The following is a 19,650-nucleotide window of genomic DNA, read 5'->3' on the forward strand; positions in this document are numbered from 1 at the left end:
CAGCCCTTCAGGGCCTAGATTTTTCCCTTGACAAAGGGAGGCGAGGTACAGTGGCTGCTCCCCAGCCCTAGTGTGGAGAAGACTCACTGAATGGTGCCTGAAAAAAGCACCACACTCCAGGCTCTAAAAGAGTCTTCTATAAACACACGTTCAGAATGAAAAGAAAGAAGCTACTTCATTTTGGTGGAAGGCCATGATTATAGGTGTGTCTTGAAGGTTACCTACCTGTCTACCTCCTCTTTGCTCATAGCGGCAAATGTGAAACACTCAGTCACTCCATTGATGGCAAGTAGGAGGACGTAAAGACAGTAGGCTCGCAGTAGGACAGGACCTGTAAGGAAACAACCTGATGAGATTCCAGAGCCCAAGTGGGAGGCCCCCGTGCATCCTCACATCAGCTGAGAGGCCAGAGAACACCAGAGTGGATCATGAGCCCTGCTGGTGTGGTCACTGGGCAGATGTGTGGTCTTAACTATCTGGAAGGACTCTGAGCATTCCAGGGCACTGACCAAAATAAACAGCTAAAAACAAATGGACAGTTAGGAATAGATACACAGATTTCTTGCTTAGCAACTAAACACAGATTTCTTGCTTAGCAACTTGTTTGCTGGTTATCTGGCCAGCAAACAAACTTCACTTTTTGAATCAGCAAGAAGCAGCCTGTTGTCTGAGAACTCAGGGACACCAGTGGCCCTGCAGGTGAAGACAAACTCAGCTGAAGAGGCCCTGAAGAAGCCCAGGACTCAGGAGCAGCAAACTATGGAGATAGAACACCCACAACTCTGCAGGGAGAATCAGGGTTCGTAAGGTTATTTTCTTCTAAAACAAAGTGATTAAGTTCTATAGCTAACTAACAAGCTTTGGGAAAATCTGCTAACAGAAGATCAGGAGCCTTAAAATGGAGTTGATCCCCTCTTTTTTTTTTTTTTGCCATGCTGTGTGGCTTGTGGGATCTTAGTTCCCTGACCAGGGATTGAACTCAGGCTGTCAGCAGTGAAAGTGTAGAGTCGCTAACCTACAGGACGGGGATTCCCTGAGTTCCTCTTTTAAGAGGGCCATTACCGAGAGGCAGTCAAGCAGTTTCTAATAAAATAAACATGTACGCAACCTACTATCCAAAAATTCTACTCCTGGGTATACAACCAGCAGAAATAAATGTACATGTTCACAAAAACACGTGTACAAAAATATCTGTAGCAGTTTTATTCCTAATAGCCCAAAATGATCATTGACAGGAGAAAGGATAAACAACATGTGGGCCATCCATACAAAGAAATACTTCTCAGCAATCAAGGAGAAAAAAAAAACTATTGATCCATGTGAAAACATGCATGAATCTCAAAAACTTCATACTGTGGGAAAGAAGCCAAACATGAAAATGCTCACACTGTGTAATTTCACTTATATGAAATTCTTTTTAAAAGTAATACTAACCTACGGTGATAAGAAATCAGAGCAGTTCTTGCCTCTGAGGTACAGTGGGGCAGCTGGGTGGAAAGGGCCCTATGAGAACTTTCTGGGGTAACGGAAATGTTCTGTATCTTAATCTGGATATTGGTTACAAGGTGGAGACATTTGTTGAAACTCTTAAGAGTACAGTATTTTACTTTATGTAAATTAGACCTCAATAAAGAAAAAAAGAAACCACTAAAAGAAAAGGGCAGGACAGGGGGAGTTCCAGAGTTTCAGAATCTGAAACTTATTCATGGTTATGAAAGCAGCTTAATATGAAAGGTCCCCGTGCCACAGGGACACTAAATAGTTTTATGGCCATCAAAAATAACAAAAAGAAGTGATATGGTGGTGAGCTGTTGGTGTTGACCATAGCTGTGGTCCTAAGATTAGGTCTCAGTCTTCAGTGAGCTTTTGCCTCTGGACTGTGAACTTCACAAGTATTTCCGAGTTTTTTTTCCTCCCCCCTCAGATGAGATAGGATTGCTAGACTTGACTGGAGTTGGGAATCAGCACACCTTACAGACACTGCGTGCTTGGTTCCAGACCACTGCAATAGAGTGAGTATTTTAATAAAAAAGGTCACATGGATTTTTTTGGCTTCTCAGTGCATATAAAAGTTATGACAACATACTGTATTGTATTAGCTGTACAATAGCACTATGTGGTATTAAAAAAACAAATGTAGTTACCTTAATTTAAAATAATATATTGCTAAAAAAAGCTACCCATTATCTGAGCCTTCAGCAAGCTATAATCTTACTGGTGGAGGGGCTTGCCTGATGTTGGTGGTCTAATGGAGTTGATTTCACGGGACTGATTGGATTCATTTGATTTGATTTGGTTTGGATAAAAAGAACTGCTATAGTAATAAGAGAATAGACTCTTGTATGATTTCAATACCTTTATACTCCGAAATTTTTGCACTTTGTTTTGTCCCTGGATGTTTCAGGGTCTCCCAGTTTATAGTCTATGGGAACTTGAATAAAATTTGCATCCTACTATTGTGTGAAAAAGGTAAAATGTTAAAAAAAAAAAAAAAAAGAAGAAGAAGAAGAACTGTTTTAAATAGGCCTAGGAAAGGGATAGTGAGCTATGGGTGAGGAGAAGCATTCTATGGTCCTATGATTAGGTCTCAATCTTTAGCGAGCATGCCTCTGGACTGTGAACTTCCCAAGTACTTCTGAGTTTTTTTCTCCCCATTCAGGTCAGGATGGCTAGATTAGACTGGAGTTGGGAACCAGCATACCTCAGAGATATTGTGGGTAAAACAACCAAAAAACAAAACAAAGACAAAAGGAGTACTAAGAGTAGCGCTGATGGCCCTCTCTTGGGTTCCACGTTCTCCTCATGTCAGGGTGCATCCCATTCCCCCAGACTGCTGCAGAAGTGGCTTGGCCCGACCACAGCTGTGGGACGACTCCAGCAGAGGAGGCAGCGACCAGGGTCTGCCCAGTGGGGGCTCGAGGTTGTGCTCAATGTGCTTCCTGCTGCTCTCCGTCCTCCCCTCTCTAGCAGGGAGGAGCGGGGCTCCTCTCACAGCCTGCACCTCTCACTTGGTAACTGAAAGCTGACGGCACATAGACAGCGCGCTGCTTTGCAATGTGGAGAACACAGACACCAGCATGAAATGGTGATTCGAGTAGAAGGGCTTTGAGTCAACTTTAGGGAAAGAGGTTGGAATTGGGGAACTTGCAGGTGGAACCTTAAATTCTGGGTTGAGCTGAGTGGTAGTATGAGTTGAATTATATCGCCCCCAAAAGTAATGTGATGGGAAAGAATCTGCCTGCAATGTGGGAGACCTGGGTTCGATCCTTGGGTTGGGAAGATTTCCCCCGGAGAAAGGCATGGCAACCCACTTCAGCATTCTTGCCTGGAAAATCCCCATGGACAGAGGGGCCTAGTGGCCTACAGTCCATGGAGTCGCAAAGAGTCAGACGTGACTGAGTGACTAACACTTTTACAAAAGTAATGTAAAGACCTAATCACCAGTAACTTAAGCGTATGGTCTATTTGGAAATAGCATCTTTGTAATAAGTTAAAATGAGGTCATCAGAGTGGGCCCTAATCCATTATGACTGGTGTCCTTATGAGAAGCAGAATTTTGGGCACAGAGATAGTCACAGAGGGAAGATGATATGAAGACACATAGGGAGAAGACAGCTATGTGATGGGAGTAATGCATTTCCAGCCAAAGACTGCCAGCCAACGCCAGAAGCTGGGAGAGGCGAGGAAGGATGCCTCCCCTAGAGCTGCCACAGAGAGCAGAGCTCTGCTGGCTCCTGGATTTCAGACTTCTGCAGAACTGTGAGACAATCAATTTCTGTTCTTACAAGCCACTTAGTTCCTGACACACTATGATCCCAGCCGTAAGAAACTAATATTAGGGGCCTGAGAAGAAAAAAAATTTTTAAAAAGTGAAAGAGGAGACACTGCTTTGGGAAAGCAAGTGTTCTCCTTACTGGCTGCAAATAATAAGCTCTTCCTTCTCCAGAAAAAAAAAAAAAAGTAAAAGAAAGGGCAAGAGAGAAGCACCTAAGAGATGAATGTGAGAAGTCTCAGGTAAGTTCATTGAATGTCTGTATGTTCCTTTAGGATGGAAAAGCTAGATATGAGGAAAATGTCTGATCAAAGTCTCAGACCACTTCCACAGCCCCTAATTACACACAGGGCTGAGCCCAAGCACTGCAAAGCAAACCCTCAGTGCTCCACGAAAGTCTGCTGCGGCCAAGTCCCACGTTAGGAAAGCAGCACAGAGGTCTCTAAAGGGGCCACTGCAGGTCTGGTCACAGGTGAGTCCTCTTCATGGGCGAGGACAAAGACCAACATGCAACTGGGGCAACTGAGGACAGCAGTGTTGCAAGTTCCACTTTCAAAACTAAGTGGTTGGGCTGAGCCATGGAAAGTTCCTCATTCTTTTCTGATTCAGTAAGACTTTCTGGAGAAAGTCAATGTTTTGTGAGTATTTAAGGGAACAAAAAAAAGACTGTGGCGAGGCGTATTGGGGTAGAGAGCAGCAGTGTTAATATCTTTGGCACTAGAAAGGCATTTGGATTTGCAGCACTAGTCCGGAGAGTTGGGAAGAGGGCAAGGAGAAGAGGGGTGGTGTGGAGACAGGGAAGGAAAGCCAGCAGGTACCCTGGGGAGACACACTCACCCTCCCAGAAGGCACACACAGCTGGAAATGTGGTCAAAATGAGAGGGAGCGGTGATGAGGAGACAGATGCTGGAAGACCTCGCTGGGGCAGGGATGCTGATGGAGGCCTGGGCCAGGCAAGAGACGACAAGGGTCCTAAAGATGCTGCAGTGACTACAGCAAACCATACACCCTTTTCAGAGACTGAGGAACCAGACCACTCTCAAGATTCTTCTCTCTCTGAAGATGAGACCAAGAGAATATCTTATTGAGTCTAAAATGATCAATAACTTTGACATAAAACATCAGAGACAGAATTCATTACCTTCTTTTATCAACTAACACTGACCCCTTTAGCTGACAAATCTATCATCAGTGCTCAAGACTGGAACCAGCATCTCACTTGAGTAAAACGGTCACACAATGACAATGGTTTGTTGATGTATCTTCAATGATTAATGACTCAGGCAAGTGAAGACTACGTTGATGGGACAGCCCTTTCCTTGTGGCACTGGCCTGTGGCCGCATTACAAAGGCTGCTCCTTGGTGATTACCTTTCTATACGGGCAGAGCTGCTGTGTAATAGCTTGTCTTGCTCTCTGTGCAATGACTTGCTGATGGCTTCCTACAGTTGCCTGACCCAGGGTGCTACAAACCACATCATTGGTTTCACAGCAGCTGTTTGTCCAAACCTAATGACCTTTGTTCTTGTGTAGAAACTCGGCCCTTCTTTTCCTAATACTAAATGTTTGGGCCCATTATAGTGGAGACAAAAACATGCCAGTGATCTTGCAGAATGGCATCTGAAAGGGCCCTTTACATTTGAGACAGGGCAGCAGAAAAAAGTCTTCAAGGATCTTGTCTAGTGATGTGAGGAATTAAAAACATCTTTGCACAACCCAAGAGGAAACACTGTAAGTGGATTGCTAGTCCGTGACCCAGTGCATCTTGAAACTGGTAAAGTCCCCAGGGCCTAGCGATGCTGTGAGACACTCAGTGGCCTGGGCACCAGGTGTTTCCAAGTTAGACACACTCGATACTTTTCTCTTTCAAAACCCAAGAGTCACTGGATTAAATATACCATTTTATTTGCTGAGATCAATTTCATTCTCTGCAAATGGCTCTGGGTTATCCTTCAGAGGCTTTTATGCATCAGGCCGTGAGATTTATGTGGCACTTACTGTCTTCAGATGTGTTTAGTACCAAGCAGAGACTCATTAGAGCCTGCTCTCTGCCTTCTTCACTTACCCTACAGGGAACACAGGGAAGCACTTGGCAAAACACATTTGAGGCCTGAAAGCAAAGCCAGGGATTCCTAACAACTTCTCCAAGTGAGGTTGTGGGGACTGATCAACCTGGTGCCAGAGCCCCAAATGCACCCTGAGCTGGTGTGACCTCAGGTGCCCCAGCCACTGGTAATCTTTCCTACACAGACGCATACGTCAACCGTATCTGAATTTCATGACTCCTCTCCTTCGGCTGGGAAATTAGAACAGATCTGGAAAAACACTCTTGTGCATACCTGATCCTGAGCTAAGCATGGCCCCTCCATAGATGTCCAAAACCAGCTGAGAATAGGCAAAGCCGAAAACGGTGATGGTCAGGCCGGTCAGCAGGGCCAGCTTTAGCAGGGACTCCAAAACCGCGGCGGCCACAGCAACATCCTCCTGGGGCCGGGGGAGAAGGAAGGAAGTGGGATGAATCATGAGCTGGAGAGAAACCTCCCGTCTGGCTTTCTCCCTTTGCTGTTTCATGGATCACTCTTTCAACTGCTGAGGACCATTGCTGCTTTCCTATAGCCTGAGTTTGTTTCTATTCAATTAACAAATGGAGGGAAAAAGACAAAGTGTGCCTCCTTAAGAAAGCAGGGGATACAAAAAAAAAAAAAAAGAAGAAAGCAGGGGAGGGTTAGTTTTTAACTCATTTAGGATAAATTGTCTCAAATGTTGCCTAGGAAACACTCACTTTCCCCTCTGACATTTATTCTTAAATGGACAAGTTTTTACATCACCAGCTAGCTTTGTCAGTGTGCTTCTCCTGACAAACCCAAATTCTGATGTTTCTGTAATCGACACTGAGAAAACATTCCTAAATCAGACTAAGAGCCAGATTGGTTCATTTTGAAAAGATATTATGCGTGAACTGTCGTCTGCAAAATGTATTCTAAGACACAAAAGAGGCCAACTAGTTTGCTTTTAATTCTAAGTCAGACATTTTCAATGATTCTAGGAAAAGGGAAGTTTCTACATGCAAATGCCCCTGGATTAAAATCTCTTCTGTTTTTACTGGCCAGACAATGTAGATTCTCAGGGTCAGAATGGAGCTCTGGGCACATCACAATCCTTAAGAAGCTGAACAACTGGTGTGACGAGAGAGACCAGATGCCCCGTGTTTTCCTCTCCATGCCCTCAATTAGCCTTGCCCCAGTCTCTGCAACCTTCGGCTCATCTTTGGTTGAGAATCCGAGGAGGGGGAAGGCAGTCTCATTCTTAAACCTTAGACCTTGGGGGCGGGGGGCGGGGGTCTGTGCTGCAATGGGGACAGCTGAAGAGTTCTGAGAGGGCTGGGACAAAGAAAAGGTCACAGAGAAGGACAAAGGGTGAAAAGAAAGGGCTGGTCAGGAGGAAAAGGAGAAGCTGGAAAGAAGAAGTGAGCTCAGGATCTTGCCATCACTCAGAATGTGAAAGGAGAATGAAAGCTAGAAGAAAATTTCAGATCAAACACAGGGAAACAGACAGCTCCACATTTCTGTCTTGTTGGTCCGGTACACAGAGAGACAATTACTTCACTTGGAAGATGGGGACATGAAAACCAAGACTACCTGCTTCTGAAGTGTGGCGTCCTTTTCTCTCTCTAGCACCTTAGCAAAGAATATATAAAAACTCTCCTCTATTGGCTGGAAAATTAATCTGGCCACAAGGGAGCCAAGATTATTCACTATATCATACACACCTACAAAAAAAAAAAAAAAGAAATAACAGTCTTATTGGTTTTTCTACTTGAATTTTTATAGCACTATTAACATTTTTTCTAATATAATTTTTTAAATTAAACTTTTTGAGATAATTATAGATCCACATGGAGTTGTAAGAAATAAAAGGGAAAACCATGTACCCTTTACCCATTTACCCCCAAACAGTAAATTCTTGAAAAACTACAGCATAAGATCACAACTGACATAAATTCAGTCAGGATACAGAACATTTGCATCACTAGTACTTTTTTATAAAAGTCATTAATGCCAAGTTGATTTTTTTCTATTTTTATTTTCACTACTTAGGGACAGTATTCAAAAATAAATGTGAAAAAATATTAAGACCTATTTAGCCACACACATGGGCCAAATCTTCATGACTGTGATGACCTCCCTGTTACCCTGGCACCCCTGACCTCCAAAATGAGCCCCAGAGCTCTGCAGAAAACTGGGTAAGGGCAGGGAATCCCAACAGAGAACCTGCCACCCAAGACACACAGGAGGGAATAGTCAGATACACATTTATAAAGACCTACAATTTTCAATCTTCAGGATTCATTTTTTATAACCTTCAGATTTGTTTTTTCATTAAATGTATCAAATTACAGGGGTTTCCCTGGTGGTCCAGTGGTTAGGAATCTGCCTTGTAATGCAAGGGCCTGCGTTCCACAACAAGAGAAGCCACTTATCTCAGAAGCCCACACACCACAACCAGGAATAGCCCCCTGCATGCAGCAACAGATCCAGTGCAGCCAAAAATCAATCAATAAATAGATATTTTAAAAAGAATCAAACTACAAAGGCAAATATTAGAAAGTATCGTGAAGATAGCTCATCTTTAATTAAAACACTGCAGAATTTCATCTTACCCTGATCCGCAAAATTTAACACGTTCAAAAATGTCATCACATATCGCTCGCCTATAAATGGAAAAGCAAAACAATTAGCATTTCAAATACACAGTATTTTATTGCTTCCTTTTCTCTTGTTGTCTATTGTCTCTTCCAGTTGGTAAATGCTGTCAAAGCAGAAAAGTTAGATACTTGGCTAATGACATGGTCCTTGTCCTAATGTTGATTTAAAATAATCTCAAAATAATAACAATTTGGAAAGTGCTGGTGGCTTTATTGATAGCAAAGTTACAAACCAATTCAATTAAAAACAACAAAAATCAATCAAACCAGCCTGATAAGTTTTCTTAAAAGTGTGAAGAGTTAGAGAAATGTTAATAATAGAAGATAATCTCAAGTTTTCAGGGAGGTCAAATAATCTGAGTGTAAATTCTGTGAAATGAAAGGTCCATGATAAACCATACAGACTCATCAGAAGTTTCCTCTCTGAGTGGAGAAAACTCTGTGGAGGCCAGCAATTCTCAGCAGTCCTAGTTCATGGTTCAAATCTGTCAGTCTAACACTCAAGGTGAAGACATTAGCCCTGAGCCCTATTCCCCACTTCCATGAATATTCTTATTATCCCTGAATGGGAAACAATGACCGCTATGGAGGCGGAGCACTGAGGAGGCCACAGCCCTGAAGGGCCAACTCTCACCTCCTAGACACTTGCTCAAAGAAGAAAGCAGCAGTAAGAGACGAGAATGTGATATTCTCTCAAGTCCCTCTCGCGATCCTTTCCTCCCTACAATGTCCCATTTGTGGCAGGGACCTCTGCAGGTCCTTCCAGGCATGGGCCCCCCAGGGGTTACACGGACTCCCATCAGTATCTCTGCTCTTCTCTAATCCATCCTCATTGCTAACAGTTCCAGCTTTTGCAAATACAGATCTTAAGTCATCTCTTCTTTCACTCCTTTAAATGGCCCTATTGTGTTTGCGAAAAAGTCCAAGTGCCTTGGTTTTGCATTTGGGACCTTTTATAGGCTGACCCTATCTTTTCGACCCAGATAATCACGATGGTGTGATCACTCACCTAGAGCCAGACATCCTGGAGTGTGAAGTCAAGTGGGCCTTAGCAAGCATCACTACGAACAAAGCTAGTGGAGGTGATGGAATTCCAGTTGAGCTATTTCAAATTCTAAACGATGATGCTGTGAAAGTGCTGCACTCAATACGCCAGCAAATTTGGAAAACTCAGCAGTGGCCACAGGACTGGAAAAGGTCAGTTTTCATTCCAATCCCAAAGAATGCTCAAACTACTACACAACTGCACTCATCTCACATGCTAGTAAAGTAATCCTCAAAATTCTCCAAGCCAGGCTTCAGCAATACGTGAACCGAGAACTTCCAGAAGTTCAAGCTGGTTTTAGAAAAGGCAGAGTAACCAGAGATCAAATTGCCAACATCCGCTGGATCATCGAAAAAGCAAGAGAGTTCCAGAAAAACATCTATTTGTGCTTTAATGACTATGCCAAAGCCTTTGACTGTGTGGATCACAATAAACTGGAAAATTTTGAAAGAGATGGGAATACCAGACCACCTGACCCACCTCTTGAGAAACCTATATGCAGGTCAGGAAGCAACAGTCAGAACTGGACATGGAACAACAGACTGGTTCCAAACAGGAAAAGGAGTACGTCAAGGCTGTATACTGTCACCCTGCTTATTTAACTTCTATGCAGAGTACATCATGAGAAATGCTGGGCTGGAAGAAGCACAAGCTGGAATTAAGATTGCTGGGAGAAATATCAATAACCTCAGATATGCAGATGACATCACCCTTATGGCAGAAAGTGAAGAGGAACTAAAAAGCCTCTTGATGAAAGTGAAAGAGGAGAGTGAAAAAGTTGGCTTAAAGCTCAACATTCAGAAAACTAAGATCATGGCATCTGGTCCCATCAATTCATGGGAAATAGATGGGGAAACAGTGGAAGCAGTATCAGACTTTATTTTTGGGGGCTCCAAAATCACTGCAGATGGTGATTGCAGCCATGAAATTAAAAGACGCTTACTGCCTGGAAGGAAAGTTATGACCAACCTAGATAGCATATTAAAAAGCAGAGACATTACTTTGCCAACAAAGGTCTGTCTAGTCAAGGCTATGGTTTTTCCAGTGGTCATGTATGGATGTGAGAGTTGGACTGTGAAGAAAGCTGAGCACCAAAGAATTGATGCTTTTGAACTGTGGTGTTGGAGAAGACTCTTGAGAGTCCCTTGGACTGCAGGGAGATCCAACCAGTCCATCCTGGGGGAGATCAGTCCTGGGTGTTTACTGGAAGGACTGATGCTGAAGCTGAAACTCCAATACTTTGGCCATCTCATGCGAAGAGCTGACTCGTTGGAAAAGACCCTGATGCTGGGAGGGATTGGGGGCAGGAGGAGAAGGGGACGACTGAGGATGAGATGGCTGGATGGCATCACTGACTCGATGGACATGAGTCTGAATAGACTCCGGGAGTTGGTGATGGACAAGGAGGCCTGGTGTACTGCGATTCACGGGGTCCCAAAGAGTCGGACACAACTGAGCCACTGAACTGACTGACTGACTAAAGCTATCTTTTCAGCCTCGCTTCACCAGCCTCACCCCCACCTCCCACCATCACTCTATCATCCTCTGCTACACCCTACATGGAGGTTTTCACCCCTCCAACTCCTCTGAGTCAGGCTGGGCTGGTGCTCCCAGGCTCAGCTGTTGGTATCCTCACCACCTGCAATGGCTTTTCTGCAGGGACCTCCCTGGCTTCTGGCACAAAAGGCCTCTCCCTCCCACATTCTGACAGCTCCCTGAGGAACCATGTCTCGGCCATCTCCATGCCCCTGGCTGCCTAGCAGAGCTCCTGGAAATGAGAGCACTCAAGAGATGCCTGGAGAATGAGCTGACATTTCCAAGTACACCCCGTATCAGAGTTAACCACACAAATGCTTTAGTCTCTGCGGAGGGAATGAGCTCCTTGAAGTCACGTCCTGTTCCTCAGTCATGTGTATTCCCAGCACACGACACACAGTGCTCAGGAAATGTGGGGGTTGAAGGTAACAGCACATATATGTGTGTGAGTGTGTACATATACATGTGTATACACACACACACACTTTTGCTATAACAATAAATGATTTTAAATTTTTTAGAGCTGTAGCTTTCAGAGAAAAAGAATCTAGGTGTCCTTGTCAGGCCCCTTCCTGATTTCACAGCCATGGAGAGGGAGGCCGTAGGAAGTTCCTAGGGGCCCTTTGCCAGCCAGGCCAGGATGGACTGAACATGAAGCAGGCCCCCCTCAGGACGCTCGAACATGTGGCTGACAACCTGCCCCTGCACACAGGACTAGTCACAGCAGTCCAGACAACCCAGTCAGGGCCACTCCTAAACTCATTCAAACTGCCCTTTAAACTTTTGAAAGAAAAAAAAAGTGTATTTAAGTAACTACCCTTCCTCAAACTCCCTCCATTGTATTGCCTATTCTAACAATAATGTGAACTATCACAATATACAATTTCACTATGGTTACCTTTCTTCACCAAAAAATAATTGCTGATGACTTCCCTGGTGGTCCAGTGGCTAAGGCTCTGTCTTCCCAAGGCAGGGAGTCTGGGTTTGATCCTTGGTCGGGGAACTAGATCCTAAAAGCCACAGCTAAGACCCCGTGCAGCCAAATAAATATTTATAAAAACCCAAACCTTGCTGAATACCTATCAATGTTCCAGGCCTAGCAGGGTGTCAGGGAGACAGTGGTGAACTGCATGTTCCATTGCTCCCAAGAGTTAAGGCACCTTCACTCAACTCTCTGAAGGTTTCTGACCTTTACTTCCTCCAGAAGTCCTGTGAACGGTTTCACTTTTGTGATGGAAATGTTACAGCCTCAGGCTAGAAACAGGTGTTCTCAAAGCTCGGGGAGCCCTCAGGCACCTCCTGATTCTATCTTTTAACTCACAAATGAGGGACGTGAGGCTTAGGGCTTCCCTTTGTAAGTATAATGAAGAAAAGTAAAGAAGATGGACAAAGAAAAACAAGACAATAACAGTGATGTTTGTATTAGAATGCTAGAGTTTTAGAAAACTTTTTCCTATTTTCCAAAATTCTTGTAATGGGATTATATTATTTTTATAACTAAAAGATAGTTTTTGAAGACATTTAAAAACATGTTCAGTAATAAATACATAAATGCACAGACACATGAAATTTATAGAGAGAAACTACTACCTTCAGTAGCTTATAGCTGCCTCCAATCTCATTCTTTGAAATTAAGCTGGGTATAAATACACATATATATAAAATAAGATGTACTTTCAGCTCCTGGCTTGTCCTCTGCATTAGAGCTCTGTCACTGTTAAACTGGGAAGTTCTGAGAAGTTGGAAGGTTGACCAAACTACCCCACTGGTGAATCTTACTGTTAAAGAAAATATATTTGATTTAACCCCAAATATTATCATGGCAACATGAAAAGAAATACTAGAAGCATTTCATGTTATTTTTTAATACTAATTCTTTGAAACCCAATAAGTATTGAGTGCACTTACAGCTCATCTCAATTCCAAATGAGAAAAACTGGGTTCTTAAAAAGGTCAGAAGGGGCTTTCCTGGTGGCTCAGTGGTAAAGAATCTCTGCCAATGCGAGAGACATGGGTTCGATCCCTGATCTGGGAAGATCCCACATGCTGTGGGGCAACTAAGTCCGTGTGCCAGAACTACCGAGCCTGTGCTCTAGGGCCTGTGCTCCGCAACAAGAGAAGCCACCACAAGGAGAAGTCCGTGCACTGCAACTAGAGAAAAGTCTGAGCAGCGGCGAAGACCCAGCATGGCCAAAAGTAAATAAATTTTAAAAAGCTATTTTTTAAAAAAAGCTCAGAAAAAGTGCATAAAATGTTTGGAAAATAAGATTATAGATAGAAGTGAAGTCGCTCAGCCATGTCTGACTCTTTGGGACCCCATGGACTGTAGCCCACCAGGCTCCTCCATCCATGGAATTTTCTAGGCAAGAGAGATTATAGATAGCTTTCTGTATTTTCTAAACTTTCTGTAATTGATAGCATATTTCTATAATACATTTATTATTACATATATGTATTATATATATTAAATATATTATATGTAATAATAATGTATTATAGAAATATAATAATATATGTAATATATTAATAATATATATATTATATATATGTAATATTTAATAATATATATTATATATATGTAATATATAATAATATATGTAATAATATTACATTATTATTAAGTGGGATTCGGGAATGAGACTCAGATTCAAAGTAAGTTGCTCCTAATTCTTGTAGGACCCTGCAGAAGTAATGTAACTTCACTGACCCTCAGTTTCCTCATCCATAATAAAAAGAACAATATCTTTCTTACAAGGCTGTGGGGAGATTTAAATTAGACAACTGAAGCATCACACTTAATAAATGCTAGTTTTCCTCTCCTTATTTAAAACCCTCCCAGTTCTGAGGGTCGTCTGACCCGGGGGCTCTAGGAAGCAGGTGGTCTGCATTTAGGCAACCAGCAGTTCTATAGAATCCCCTTGCTGATACTTTGTGTGTTTTTGGTTTTGGTTTTGTGTGTTTTTGTTTTTTGGCCATGCCACGTGGCATGTGGGATCTTCGTTTCCTGACCAGGGATTAAACATGTGCTCCCTGCATGGAAGCTTGAAGTCTTAACCACTGGACAGCCAGGAAGCTCCCCGTCACTGATACTTCAGTTTCCTGACTGCTCAGAGCAACCTTTTACTTACCTTCTGTCAAAATCTGTTTCAGGAAAGACTGTTTGAAAAAACTCCAAGTCAATTTAGCCTCTTCCCAATTTACAAAAGCCTAGAAAAAAAACAAAACAAAAAACCTCTAGGTATTGCAAGTCTAAGAATACAATAAATGTTACACGGGAGGCAAACTCAGTTTGGTCTCTAAATCCCAACTTGGATAGTCCCCACTAATTTTTCATTTACTGCTAAGCACACAGAAACATCCAACAAATACTGACAAAGAATTTATATTTCTAAATGTGAAGACAAAGGTGACTGGGACAGGTTCCAGGCCTGCCTTTGGGCCAGCTTCCATAGCTAAAGTCGACATTTTGGAGAGATGCGGTGGGCTTGCCCTTATGAATCACCCTTTTCCTCCTAAAGAGCCCCCTGAAATCCTACCTTTGGAAAGTCATCAGTTTAAGTTAATGAAAATGCTTCTTAGAAAGCAAGGGTCATTTCCAGTCCTCAAATCTTCTCATCCCTTAGTTTCAGAACCTTTCTTTCCTATTTGGAAGGTAGTTTTGAATCCTTCCAAACCACACTGACTTCAGTGCATCACTGGACCGGGAGCCAATGCCATGGCAGCTATAGTCCAGGGGTAAATATTCCTCATGAGAAGGAAATCAGTCCTGAATATTCATTGGAAGGACTGATGCTGAAGCTGAAACTCCAATACTTTGGCCACCTGATGCAAAGAACTGACTCACTGGAAAAGACCCTGATGCTGGGAAAGATTAAAGGCAAGAGGAGAAGGGGATGACAGAGGATGAGATGATTGGACGGCATCACCGACTCAATGGGCCTGAGTTTGAGCAAGCTCCAAGAGCTGGTGATGGACAGGGAAACCTGGCGTGCTGCAGTCCATGGGGCTGCAAAGAGGTGGACACAACTGAGTGACTGAACTGAACTGAGAAGGAAATTGAACCTTTACTTTTCCCAGAACAGAGCGCCACACCTCCCTAGACCACTAGGGGACACTGTGGACCACATCATCCTCTGATGACGAACACTGATCCTGCCCATCCTTGGCTTCACAGGAGCCAGGACATAGCACCTTCTCTCTCTCACACTCCGCCCTCTCTATGCCAGATGGCCCTCTGGAGGGGTAAGGTGTGTGGTCTACAAAGTAGTAACTGTGCTCTTTTCAAAGGAAATGAACAGTTACAGTGCGTCCACAAGGCTTCTGTGAAGCCAACTTCCTGGTCAGGTTGTGATTTGGTTTGGGAGGGTGGCTAAGCCCTTAAAAAAAAAGTTCCTTGGAAGCTGAAGTAAAAAAAAAAAAGTTCTTTAGGAGAGTGCTATCATGACAGTGTATCTGATCTGCAAGCTCATACTTGAACATTCCTTCCTCCTAATGCCTTCAGTTTAAATGGACCCATGGTTTAGAAGGAATAGCCACACTGCTTACTAACTGAAAAATGCTCATTAATGATAGAGAGGCAGAAAGTTTGAGCAGAGATTAGGTTTCTACTCAGGGGCATCTGCTAAGTGGTAGAAAAAGAAGTGCATTCTTTGGGATTTTACTGTTCTGAATGGATTTGTCACTTTGAAAGGTCAAAGAGGCCCCTTCCACAAAAGCTAGCTGAGCTGGTCTATCCGGTTGTGAATTTCTCTAGAATTCCCTGACCAACAAGCAATTCCACTGCCTCCCTGTACTGATGGAGAAACTGAGGTACGGATGGTGAAAGGTGATGGGCAGTACCTCTGGAGAAGGTCTGGAATCACAACTCTGGGGCTCACTGTATTTTACCCTAAGTTACTCTTCCACTTCCCAAACCCCTTGACTTACAATGGTCCAACCAGCTGCATCTTTACCACACTATCAAGAATCACTGGGGCCATGGTCCTGTCCCCTGCCCTCCATCACTTCCACACCCCACACGGCACTCCTCTCTCTCCCTCTTGCTGCAGGCCTGCTGACTGCCCTGGCTTTGTCCACACTCCCATTTCCACCCACCCTCCACTGTCCTCATCACTTGAAAAATGACAGATGATTGCCACTGCCTTCTCCTGATCTTAAACCTTTTCTCTCCTTGTGGCAGGGTTCAGGTTTTGCAGCTGAGCTCAGAGACTAGAACTCAAATTACAGCTCCTGACACTTTTTTTTTACTTCACCAAGTGGCTTGCAGGACCTTAGTTCCCCAACCAGGGATCGATCCCATGCCCCCTACAGTGGAAGCTGAGTCCTACCTACCAGACTGCCAGGGAATTCCCTACAGCTCCTGATTTACGGAGTATGAAGGCCATGGGCAAGATATTTAACTTCGCTAAGCCTCAGTTTTCTCACCTACAAAATGGGATAGGAAGTCCTATCTCAGGACTTCAGTGCAAATTCCGAGCGCACTACCCTACCCAGGGCACCTTGTACAGTGCTTAACACAGATACTGCTCAGCAAGTGGTAATAACTATGTTAAATTTCTCAGCTTTACCTGAATACTAGCTGATCTTGTATATTAAATCACTCAGAAGTGTCAAAGAGTACAAAAGATGTAAATGTCAGCCATTATTTGAGGTGTTATTATTTTAAGGCTAAATAAGTATCTTTAAAGAAGATGGAATTCTATAAGAAGAGGAAAGAAATCTCCTAATTTGGTCAAGTTGACAGTAAATGTAATTTGTTTGACCAGTTTTGTAAGGACAGAAAGCTGCTCCAGAGAGTCAAGTTAGGCTCGTGTAGGCACCCACTGCATTCAGATTCAGCTCACTTCTTTTCTTTAAAAAAAAAAACAAAACAAAAATAATGAATTGCTCTACCTGGAGCCTCCCAATCTTCAAGTAAAACAAATAATTACTTTGGGCAATAAACTAATTCCTTTTGGACGAATTCAGAGCATAGAGATTAAACACACAGACTAAGGTTTTTTCACAGACAGAAGTTAGAAAGAAGTGGGCCCAAAGCCAGCTGTGTGATTTAGGGTGAATCACCTAACTCCTCTGAACCTCAGTTTTCTCATCTGTGAAATGGGAGACAATAGTATTTACCTCATAGGGTTACTGTAAGGTTTAAGGACAGAAGTCCAAGTGCTTAGCCTAGGGCCAGGCACAGAGTAAGTATGCAGTCAATGGCAGTTATTACAAACAGTTCTTTGTCAAAGTTCAAATACTTCCACAGAACTCTGTAAGTCTTTAACAGGGGCGTCAGGGGTCATGTAGACCAATAATCTCACCTAAAAGTGAGGACCCTTGGGACTCTCCTGGTGGTCCAGTGGCTAAGACATCATGCTCCCAAAGCAGGGGGCCCGGGTTCCGTCTCCGGTCAGGGAACTAATTTGCATGCTGTAACTAAGACCTGACACAGTCAAATAAATAATTTTTTTTTAAAAAGAAGTGAGAACTCGGAGATCTGGATAGAGTCCTGCAGGCTTCAGATGTGTACCTGCTGCCTCCCAAACGCACAGGAAGCTCCCTAAGGCTAAGCAGTCACCTTCCTACGTGTCTGTACCCAGAGAGCACCCACCCAGAGCAGGGGCCGGGCTCTGTCAGGAGGAGCGCTGCCACAGACTGAAGGTACACGCAACCTTCTCATGCTCAGGCCTGCAACAGTATGAGCACGGGTACTTTCGTGACAGGTGGACGGATGAAGCCGCTGAACCCTCAGCAGTCATCAGGGCCTGCCTGCCTGGGATGCTGCAGAGGAGCTACCTCGGCTCTGAGCGCAGCAGTGAGGTGCTGGTGACGGCACGGGCTGTCATTTATGGATGGGCACTCATGCCAGGCCACAGCGTAAAGCACCTTACGTGCCCCATCTCACCTGGCTCTCACAACCTCTTAGGAGGGAGGCACTCTTACTTAGTGAAGGACAGGGGAGCCTGGTGTGCTGCAGTCCATGCGGTCTCAGAGGTGGACACACCTTAGTGACTGAACAACTCTTATTACACCCATTTGATAGATAAGGAAACTGAAGGTCAGAGTTCTGAGCCCATTACAGGGTTAAGTACACACTTGTCCGACTCTTCCTCTTTTCTCTCTGCCTGTATTAACAGTCCAAAAGCTGCACTTGAAAATACTGCTGGGCGCAGGCACTGGCCCAATACGACAAGCTGGCCAGGCTTGGTACAGGTGGGCCCTGGGGAATACTCGAGGAGAGGAACTTTTCTGTACTCTCAGATGCGCTCTGTGGGCAAGGAGCTCCAGGTAAGAGAAGTGATCTGGAGTCCTGATCCACTAAGCCTGCAGATAAGGCACCCTGGCATCCAAAGACTGTGATGCTGATTGAGGTGGAAGGTAAGATCCAGTTGATCAGAATGGAGAGCTCTCTTCTAAAAAGAACATACATGGCTTTGTTACATCGTATCTGGTTTTTCTTGAAAAGTTGTACAACAAGATTCCTAACGTTCTGAGACTTGAATTCCAAATACTTTGTTACATTTTTCAAATAATCAGGGAAGAGCTTTAAGAAGAAGCAGAGCTGAAGCCTTACCTCCACTCAGTGAACCACCTCCAGCAAACAAGCAAGTACAAGAAAAAGAGAAAGTGGATCAGCCCAGATGGAGCAGGTCACAGAGCCACCGCACAGATGCAGTGTGGTAAAACACCACGGGCGTGACTCCTGGGCTGGAGACTCTAGCTCTGACCCCACAAGAGTCAGGAGATAAAAGTTAAATGGACCGAGAGTTGAAGTGTTGAGTAGAAAGAGATTATGCCTCACTCCCACCCATCAGCCTCTGGAAGCCTCAACTGTCTACCTGGGGAAGCGGATCACCTGAGAGAGTGGCCTGACACTAGACAAAGGAACCCTGCAGGGGCCTTCGGCTATGTCAGCACCTCCAGACTGTCTGTGCTGGAGGTCAGGAAAAACCAAGACACAGCAGCAGAACAGAGACAGTGAGCATGGGGTGAGAGCCTGCACTCTGCTGGGAGTCATGCCTACCCGGCTCCTGTCCTCACTCTGACCCCCACCCCACGCAGGTATTTAGTTGCTAAGCTTCAGCTTCTCCACCCTAAAAGAGAGATAATAATGTCAGCCCCAAAGAGTTGCTGTAACCATTAAATACGGTATGTAAATCATCTGGCACAGGGAGTGGCAGAGAGTTTCTCAACTGGGGGCAATTTTGCCCCCCAGGGGAGCATCTGGAGATATTTTTGGTTGTTACAACTGAGGGGTGGTAGTTACTGGTATCTAGTGGGTAAAGATCAAGAACGCCGCTATACATCCTACAATGCAAAGGACAGCCCCCCTTCTCCCCAACAAATGTGACCCACCCTGGAGAATGAAATGGCAACTCACTCCAAATCCCAGGGACAGAGGGGCCTGGTGGGCTACAGTCCATGGGGCCACAAAGAGTCAGACACGACTTAGCAACTAAACAACATATATATATATATATATATATATATGTGCATATATACATATGTATCTATAACTGAATCACTGCACCGTACACCTGAAACTAACACAACATTATAAATTATCTACATTTCAACACAAGTTTTTTTTTAATTAAAAAAAAAAAAT

General features: G+C 44.0%; 1 protein-coding gene across 1 annotated transcript in view; it reads right to left on the reverse strand.

Annotated features, from left to right (window-relative positions):
- Positions 1 to 19,650, reverse strand: part of RFT1 (RFT1 homolog) — a 38,919-nt gene that overhangs the window by 6,839 nt on the left and 12,430 nt on the right. The window contains exons 7-11 of the mRNA XM_043442933.1: positions 14,186 to 14,264; positions 8,432 to 8,482; positions 7,410 to 7,540; positions 6,111 to 6,255; positions 226 to 331 (exon numbers count right to left, since the gene is read on the reverse strand). Of these exons, the coding sequence (XP_043298868.1) occupies positions 226 to 331; positions 6,111 to 6,255; positions 7,410 to 7,540; positions 8,432 to 8,482; positions 14,186 to 14,264 (512 nt within the window). The remainder of the gene's footprint in view (positions 1 to 225; positions 332 to 6,110; positions 6,256 to 7,409; positions 7,541 to 8,431; positions 8,483 to 14,185; positions 14,265 to 19,650) is intronic.

This window comes from Cervus canadensis, chromosome 22 (assembly GCF_019320065.1).
Source record: "Cervus canadensis isolate Bull #8, Minnesota chromosome 22, ASM1932006v1, whole genome shotgun sequence".
Classification (NCBI taxonomy): domain Eukaryota; kingdom Metazoa; phylum Chordata; class Mammalia; order Artiodactyla; family Cervidae; genus Cervus; species Cervus canadensis.